The following is an 8,919-nucleotide window of genomic DNA, read 5'->3' as shown; positions in this document are numbered from 1 at the left end:
ACACAAATCACTTAAAATGTCAAGTTGAATACACGCCCCTAAATTTTAATTACCAAAAATTTGGATAATTGCTTAATTACCGAAACAGATCATAACAAATATTATTTTTAAAGGAAAATTTTGTGATTCAGTTAAAATCATAGAAAACGAATATTCAAGTTACCAAATTTAACTAAATTGCTTGATTTCCGAGATTATAATTATTCTCTAATCTTTTACGATAAATTTTTCAAAGGAATATTCATTTCCCAGTTGTAACGAATCAAGGAAGTAAATATATTTTGCGTATATTACAGATATCAAATTTTAACTTCTAAGTGATAACCTAAATCTACATAATTTCACTATAATTATATTGAGAACTTCCTATTGAAATATTATACTAAAAGAAGATATTTTTAATTCGTAACACAAAATGATGGCTCTACCGCTTTCATACACTCCTTTGAAAGATCTGAAACCATACAAAAATGCTTGGCGTATTCAAGATAAAATTCTCCACAGTTGGAGAATGAATACCGCTAAACTTGGTGAATCACTCGAACTAATTCTGGCTGACGAAACAGTATGTATTTTAAATATCAATATAATATTCTTTTACTAATAGATTAATATCAATTCATTCCAAAAGTTTTTTTTTATATATAGGGTGACAAAATAGGAGCTTCTGTCTGAAAGGATCATATCAAGAAGTTTGAAGCTGAATTGGAGCCTGGAACTTGGAAACTTATATCAACTTTTGGTTTGAATCTTTGTACAGGCTACTTGCGTCCTTCCCTTATAAAGTATAAGATCAGTACCAGATATGGTACCACAATTTTTCCTTACTCTAATGTATCTAATGATCACTACCTATCATTCACATCGTTTGATAGTATACTTGCTGGAAATCTTGACAAAAATCTGCTGCTAGGTAATTTCATAATACATATATTTTGTTACTACCACTACAAGAAAACATGTGATTAGCGACTACACATAGCGACCACATATGTAGTCGCCAAAAATAATGACTACATAGTGACAATTTAGCGACTATTCTGCGACTACATGGAATTAGTCGCTAATTAGTCACTCTTAAGCGACTAATTCATGCAGTCGTTACGGTGGTCGTATTTTAACGACTAAGAGGCGACTATATTGTTGATGGAATCATATAGTCGCAACTTAGTCGCTAAATTAACGACTACAGTACGACCACGTCATATAGTCGTAAACTTTGGCGACTACGTTGCGACTAATTCGGCGAGTCATAAGGTGTTCGTAAAGTAGTCGTAAGTGTTAGCGACTGTTCGGCGACTCTTACGGCGAGTCATTACATAGTCATCGTGTAGTCGCCAAGTAGTCGCAAAAAACAGTTTAAAAAAACGTGTTTTCCATGCGGGGGTTGGTGTATCAACTTTTATTATGTAGTTGCCTATTAGTCTCCTATTAGTCACGTAGGAAAGTATATAAAAACAAGTTGCACTCATTTGTTCTCTTCACTCCGAACTCACTTTCCTCTTCTAAAAAAAAATTCTAAATCAAAAAAAAAAGTTTGATTTATATAATTTTTTATATTTTCTCCCAAAAAAAATAATATATATATATATATAATTATAATGGCGGGATATTACAATTATGGTGGTAATGGCGGTAATTATCGGGAGTGGATGTACAAGAGGTTCGATGAAGTGATGGGGAATTTTTCATCTGTCGAAGTGGGGGTGGACCAATTCTTAATGTTTGCAATTAGCCAAGAAACAGTTCAGAATAATGGGGGTAAGTTTCTCTGTCCATGTAGTGTTTGCAAAAACAATAGATGTCTCTCGGGTAGAAGAGTTATGAGTCATCTGTTTAGTAATGGATTTATGCCAGATTATTATGTTTGGTATAACCATGGCGAAGAAATTAATTTGGATATAGGAAGTAGTTACACTGATAGGACGTATGATGGGAGTCATGAAGAAATGGGTAATGTAGTAGAAGATCCATATGTGGATATGGTGAATGATGCATTTCATTATAATGTGGGTTTAGATGATAATTATCATCAAAATGAGAGTTATGAGAATGTGGAAGAACCGGTAAAAAACTATTCTCAAAAATTTTACGACTTGTTAGATAGTGCAAAAACTCCTTTATATGATGGTTGTCGTGAAGGTCACTCGCAATTGTCATTGGCTGCTCGAGTCATGCAAAATAAGGCGGAGTATAATATGAGTGAAAAGTTAGTAGATTCGGTTTGCGGAATTTTGACGGATTATTTACCAGAAGGCAACCAGTCTACCGGTTCACATTACGAGACAGAGAAATTGATGCGTAATTTGGGCCTTCCATATTATACAATTGATGTCATAGAACTTGGGTACGAAGGATGACCAATTTGAGAATCACACTTTTTAAGTGTAAGTGGTATGATCCTATCATTGGTAGAGGGACTCGGAAGAGCAATAGTGGCGTTGATGACGTGAACTCTTCGAGAAAATACAACAAATATGAGCCATTCATTTTAGGTATGTAAGACTCAATATAATTTATATATAAGTTTATTTAATGTAACTATCAATACTAAATTGCGATTTTGTGCAAACAGCATCTCAAGCGGATCAAGTTTGCTATATTCCGTATCCATACACAAAGAAACCAAAGCGAGAGTGGCGAAGTGTTCTGAAAGTAAATCCGAGGGGAAACATTTCAGGAGAATATGAAAACGATGAACCGACTCTGTTGCAAACAGAAAATGATGATGTTGTATTGATGACTACAGTTGAAGATCTCATAGTCGACAATTTGGTAGTAGATGCTAATCCAATAAACCTTGATTACGATGTTGGAGATGCGGATCCAGAAGATGAATTCCAGTGTAATTTACCGTCTTCTGATGATGAAGAACAAGAAGACGAAGAACAATAATTATTTAGCAAAATTACTATGTATTTGTTTTTTAATTTTTGTCTTTTTACTGTGTAATATTTGTGTATTATTGTGTAATATTATTGTCTAATATTATTATGTAATATTATTGTGTAATATTATTGTGTAATAAATTTGGTTATATAAATAACTTGTAATTAAAATTTTAAAATTTGGTTAATTAAAATTGTAATTAAATAAATTTGGTTAATTAAAATTGTAATTGAAATTTGGTTAATTAAAATTGTAATTAAAATTAATCAGTGTTTTATATATAAATTTGGTTAACTAAAGTTGTAATTAAAATTTTAAAATTTAGGCTTAGATTAAAATTTGGGCCTAATTAAACATAAACTAATCCTAACTAAACCCAAACCCATTATCCCTCTTCTTCTCTCGATTCCCCCTAATACGAAAACCCTAATCCATTATCTTCTTCCTCTCGCAGCCTTCGACTCCTCTCGGTTCTCCCAAATCTTAACCCTAATCCGCATCTTCTTCCTCTCAATCCCCCAAATCTGTAACCCTAATCCTTCTCTTCTTCCTCTCGATCCCTCAAATCTAAACCCTAATCCTTCTCTTCTTCCTCTCGATCCCCTAAATCTAAACCCTAATCCTTCTCTTCTTTCTCTCGATTCCCCCAAATCTGTAACCCTAATCGTTCCCATCATCTCTCAAACGATGCCTAATCGAGGAGGAAGGAAGAGGAAACCTGCTGCTCCTAATGTTTCTCAGAGAGTCGGAGCGTCAACACCAAATAAACGGCCGCACAGTCTACCCAATCAGTACAACTTCACGCCGGCGGTCCAATCTCCTCCTCCGCTGCAGACGCCTGAAGTACAACGACAGTCATCGGCGGCCCAGATCCAGAACTATCCTCCGCCTCAACATCTTTTTCAGAACTCCTACACTCACCCACCGCAGCCTACAGTGAACCCGACTCCTCCTCAAGAAGTCCACTACAATCCGTCGCATCCTCCACCTCAACAGCTTTTTCAGAACTCCTACACTCACCCACCGCAGCCTACAGTGAACCCGACTCCTTCTCAAGAAGTCCACTACAATCCATTGCATCCTCCGCCTACTCTAGTTGACCCTCCGCCTACTCTAGTTGACCCTCCGCCTTCTCCAGCTGAAGTCTCTCAGACTTGCAGTCATCGTTCGCATCCATCGTCTCAAGGCAACAATTTCCAAGCTGATTATCCTCCGGTGTTGCCGGAACTCCACATTGCGGGCTCTAAATGCACTGCTTCTAGTGCCAAACAGACATGAGTTCACCACCGTCCTCTCTCCCATTCCCCTACCAAAGACCGAATGGTACGGTTAGGTCTCGTCTCATTTCATATTAGTGTTTAGGTCTTGGTTATGAAGTGTTTGGTCTCTGATGCGATTACAAACTCTTTGAATAATGGTTTTGGTTTTGTTTAGGTCTTGCTTAGGTCTCATTGTTTGGTCTCGATTGGTCTTGGTTATGAAGTGTTTGGTCTCTGATGCGATTACAAACTCTTTGAATAAAGGTTTTGGTTTTGTTTAGGTCTTGCTTAGGTCTCATTGTTTGGTCTCTGATGCGATTACAAACTCTTTGAAGCTATGGTGTATCGTTTCTTAGACTTAGCATTAAGTCTTCTTAGTTTAGTTGATATCATCCTGATGGTTATCGTTTCTTAGACTTATCAATTTGTTATTTTGAGTGTCTCTGATGGTTGACTTTGGTATTATTGTTTCATGTGTATGGAGGTTTGATCGTGACCCTGGATCTAAGCTTGTTCGGAAGATTACTAAAATTCTTTTAAACAAATTCGAAGGTCCTTTCTACAGCTGGACATGTGTTCCTCGGGATAAACAGGAAAGATACTTCATTGAGTTTGCGGTTAAGCGTTCTGTCCTCTAGCCTTCATATATAGCTTTAAGCTTCCTATACTGCTTTACTCTTCATATATTGTTTTATTTACTTGTGCTTATTTTCACTCACATTAGCAATTTCCTTTTTGTTTTTTGTAGAAAACCCACACTTGGGATCCTTTGATAACTGGGAATGTTCAAGCTCACTTCGAGACCATCTGTCAAAATCGGCTCAAAGACATGGTTAGCACCGTGAGAACTACTAGACGCCAACCTAAATGGATTGGAACTACTCTATGGACAACAATGACAGAATTCTGGGACACTGAAGAAGCACAACAAAGGAGCAAAACATATTCTGATGCCCGTATGTCTGACCGTAATGGTCTCGGTCCTCATGTCCACCTCTCAGGGCCAAAGTCGTATCGACATATTCAAAACAAAATGGTGAGCCAATTCTGTTGTTACACATTCGCCACTTTTATTTTTGACCTAGCTGTTACATTAAAAATTTACTTGTCTGTTTCTTAACATTACATGAAGAGGAATTGGGAAGAGAAGTACGTATTGGTGAGGTTTTCATCAAGGCACATACAAAGCCTGATGGGACATATGTTGATCGGAAGGCAGAGAAGATAGTAGAAACATATGAAAAGAATGTGCAAGAGAGGTTATCTCAGCTCGAGGAAGATCCTTCTGCCATCTCAGATGGGGAGTCATGGCCCCGAGAGCTAACAACTGAAGAATATACAGAAATCTTTCTTCAGGTTACGTTTTATTTTAACAATACACAAATGTTATCTTGGAGTTTAATTTGACATCCTCTAATATCTTATTTTCTCTTACTTTGCAGTCCACTGAGAAGGATTCAAGAGGAAAACCTTTTGGAGTTGGAAGCCTCCATGACTGCATTGTCAATGGCAAGGGGAAGCAAGCAGGAGACACTTTAGCCTTTGTGGCTATGCAAGAACAGTTGAAGGAAGCTCAACGGCAGATAGAGGAGCAGGCTGCTAATATGTTGAGGCATGATGCAGAAATGTTGAAGCGTGATGCACAAATTGCTCAACAATCCGAAATTATTGCTGGGCAGATGGAGAAGATTGACGAGTTGGACTTGGTGGGGAAGTTTCTGCGGCAATGTGATCCACGGTTCAAGGAGTTCTTGACATCCCATTCAGCTAAAGAGACAACCACGACAGAGCCTCTTCAAGAAGAAGATCCAACTTTAACTCCATAGGTTACTCTATTTGTTACCTGTCTCTAAGTAACTCTTTTTTGATGAACTCAATAGCGACACTATGTGTTGAACTTTTGTGTTTTGGAAACTATGATAACTTTTAAGTACAATGTATTTTGGCATAAATATTATGTGTTTTTTTAGGTTTCCAATTTAGAATCATTTTTTGGTTTGGTTGACTGGGTTAAAAAGAAAAAAGAGAAATTAAAATATTCTATATCCAGTTTCAAAAAAAATTAGTTGCCAAATAGTCATCAAATTTTAACAATATAGCTAAAAACTAAAGTGACTATATAGTGACTTTTATATATATTAGTCACTATATAGTCACCAAAACTTATACGACTATCTACCGACCAAATTAACAACCCATTTGTTCAGTTTTCTTAATCACAGAATAGTCGCAACCTAGTCACTAAAAATAACGACTACATAATGACTACTATGAATATAGTCGTAACTTAGTCGCAAAGGAGTCACTACAATTTACGACTAAATGATGACTAATATGTGACAACATGTATATAGTCGCCTATTAGTCGCAAAATTGCGACTAAATATACGACTACATCAAATAGCGACTATCATTTAACGACTGTATGAAATAGTCGCTAATTAGTCGAAAATCTTGATTTGGCGACTATTAAGTGACTAATAGTGTAGTCGCAAAATGCGTGTTTTCTTGTAGTGTACTTTAGAAGGATGAATTTATTAATAGTTGTATTATCTATATTTACAGACGTTATTGGTCAAGTAGTCAGTTCTAAAGGGATAGAAGAAATCACAAGTCATAACAACATTACCAGGAAGAAAATTGAGTTCAAGATAAGAGACACTGAGTAATATTATAAATCTATAGTCATAGTTAAAGATTTTGGTAATTATACTTTAGACTATTTTTATATAATCTATCTTTGTTCAAATTCTTAATATAGGGATAAACGATTATCATGTACTCTGTGGGAAACCTACGCTGAAGCTTTAGATCGTGCTATCAATGAGTCAAGTGATGGTATGGTTATGTGTTTCCTATGCTTTGTTAAACAAAACAGCTTCAAAGGTAACAGTATGGATAATATTTATACATTGAATTTGTTAATACCAAAATTAATTTTAAAAACCTTTAACTATTGTATCATATTTATATTTGATTTCAGAAAAACGAGACATTGAGAATGCTTTCAATTCTTCTATCTTGATGAGCAATCCTCAGTTACCAGAGATGGAGGCTTTTCAGAACATGTAAAGGCAAAGAGCGTTGAAATTATTTAAAAACAAAATGTTTCATTATTATTTACTATTTCTCTTTTTATTATAGTCTTCCTGCGGATCAATTGGCTTTAACAATTACCAATTCTAGTGGAAAGAGAGTTTATAACCCGTCTGGCTCCAAGAGTGGTCTTAACTTCCCTTTGCAAATGATCGCTGACGTACTTGCTGAAACAGAGGTAGTTTACATTTATTAATACTCTTACAACATATTAACATAATCTGTTTTGGAAAATCAATGTGGTATAAGCTTAAGGATGTTATATTATTTTGATAGGTAGGAAAATGTAGAATCGCATGTACTATATCAGCAATTGATACTGATTGGGGTTGGTTCTATATTAGCTGTCGAAAGTGTAATAAGAAGGTTGATAAAGAGGATCTGACAATTAAATTGGAAGATGTCAAGAAACCAAGCAAACCAAGGTGGAGGTGTGAAACCTGTAACGAGTTGGCCATGTTGATTGAGCCTAAGTAAGTCTTCTAATTAAGCTAAATTGTAATCTATTTTGAAATATGAATATTTGTTGGTTGACCTATTAGATGATTTATTCCTCTTTAGGTACAAATTACATGTCCACGTTTGGGACAAGAGTGGTGAAACCAAACTTTTCATGTTTGATAGTTGGGCATCAACAATCGTGGGTATTTCCGCAGCTGAGATACTAAATGGTTCATTTGAAGAGGTATATTTCTAAATTGTAGATACATGTTTTAACAAAATACGGAATCATTCACAATATCGAATATGCAGATTATGGATCCTACTATGATCCCTGATCAGATTAAGGCTGTGTGTGGCAAGACATTTTAATTTCTGATATGTATTGTTGGGGACAATCTGTCTGGTGCTAATGATAGTTTCAAGGTTGCTAATGTCTAGGAAGGCAATAAATTCATGGAAATTGGTAATGAAGCATCTGAAAATACTATAGACAGAATTAGTCTCACCCATTCTGAACAGGTTTGCCTTTTTTATTATACATATAATTCTACATATCTATATAGTAGTATCAGATACCTCTAATGTATATACTATTTTACGTGCAAGCATCACTAATGATTACTAATGGCACTGAGCCTTATGAAACTGATCATTCTTCCAGTTAAACTCCTTCGTCGAAGCGCAAAACAGAATCGACGGACCCTAACATTGATCAATCATCTACAAGTAAGAAACAATGTTCGAATCTCTCTACTGATTTCACCGAAGATAAAGGAGATTATCCTACCAAGGATTTGAATGAAGTCATTAGCTGTGAAGATGTTGATCACAGAAAAGCATAGTCCTACTCCATGTTTGGTTTCTAATTATTTTTACATTTTTCATTTGAACAATAAAAAGCATTTTAAAATGCTTAATTTTAAACTTTCTTGGTTATTTATTTGGTTCAGTTTTCTCTATAACATTGCTTTGTTACCAATAAATCACTATGGTATTTTTAGTGCTAAAGTGATTGATTTGTTCTCAACTGAATATTGTTAAAGAGAGATTTGACTGCTTAGTTTGTTTTCTTTACTTTTGGAGATTGTACTAAATTATTAATTTACTAATATAGAAATCTTCAATATAGTAAAATAAGGATCTCTTTCTACAGAGACATTGATGATGAATTAGACTTCTAAGAATCATAGTCTTCAATGGAGTATATGATGATGAAATCTACTTTAAAGTT

At 35.2% G+C, this 8,919-nt stretch overlaps 2 protein-coding genes across 2 annotated transcripts; both read left to right on the top strand.

Annotated features, from left to right (window-relative positions):
• Positions 1-5,181: 5,181 nt before the first annotated feature.
• LOC147918728 (uncharacterized) lies at positions 5,182-5,974 on the top strand. Its single transcript, XM_087503671.1, has 3 exons — positions 5,182-5,235; positions 5,283-5,504; positions 5,591-5,974. The coding sequence occupies exons 1-3, from the start codon at positions 5,182-5,184 to the stop codon at positions 5,972-5,974; spliced, it is 660 nt and encodes a 219-aa protein (XP_087359797.1).
• A 702-nt stretch (positions 5,975-6,676) lies between these two features.
• On the top strand, positions 6,677-8,530 carry LOC147918727 (replication protein A 70 kDa DNA-binding subunit B-like). The gene is made up of 9 exons (XM_087503670.1): positions 6,677-6,813; positions 6,910-6,986; positions 7,132-7,216; positions 7,293-7,422; positions 7,521-7,717; positions 7,806-7,929; positions 7,998-8,036; positions 8,127-8,207; positions 8,369-8,530. The coding sequence occupies exons 1-9, from the start codon at positions 6,677-6,679 to the stop codon at positions 8,528-8,530; spliced, it is 1,032 nt and encodes a 343-aa protein (XP_087359796.1).
• Positions 8,531-8,919: the final 389 nt, after the last annotated feature.

The sequence above is a fragment of the Camelina sativa genome, chromosome 20, assembly GCF_030686135.1.
Source record: "Camelina sativa cultivar CO46 ecotype springtype chromosome 20, ASM3068613v1".
In the NCBI taxonomy this organism is placed as follows: Eukaryota; Viridiplantae; Streptophyta; class Magnoliopsida; order Brassicales; family Brassicaceae; genus Camelina; species Camelina sativa.
This window is presented reverse-complemented; position numbering and strand designations above follow the sequence as displayed.

What these genes read in the sequence shown, in the direction of transcription:
- LOC147918727 (XM_087503670.1), top strand. Translation starts at nt 6,677, where the DNA reads ATGAATTTATTAATAGTTGTATTATCTATATTTACAGACGTTATTGGT. An exon ending in TATCAATGAGTCAAGTGATG is followed by an intron (nt 6,987 to 7,131) that starts GTATGGTTATGT and finishes ATTTGATTTCAG; the next exon opens with AAAAACGAGACATTGAGAAT. An exon ending in GCCATGTTGATTGAGCCTAA is followed by an intron (nt 7,718 to 7,805) that starts GTAAGTCTTCTA and finishes ATTCCTCTTTAG; the next exon opens with GTACAAATTACATGTCCACG.
- LOC147918728 (XM_087503671.1), top strand. Translation starts at nt 5,182, where the DNA reads ATGGTGAGCCAATTCTGTTGTTACACATTCGCCACTTTTATTTTTGAC. An exon ending in CTTTTATTTTTGACCTAGCT is followed by an intron (nt 5,236 to 5,282) that starts GTTACATTAAAA and finishes TTACATGAAGAG; the next exon opens with GAATTGGGAAGAGAAGTACG. An exon ending in ATACAGAAATCTTTCTTCAG is followed by an intron (nt 5,505 to 5,590) that starts GTTACGTTTTAT and finishes CTTACTTTGCAG; the next exon opens with TCCACTGAGAAGGATTCAAG.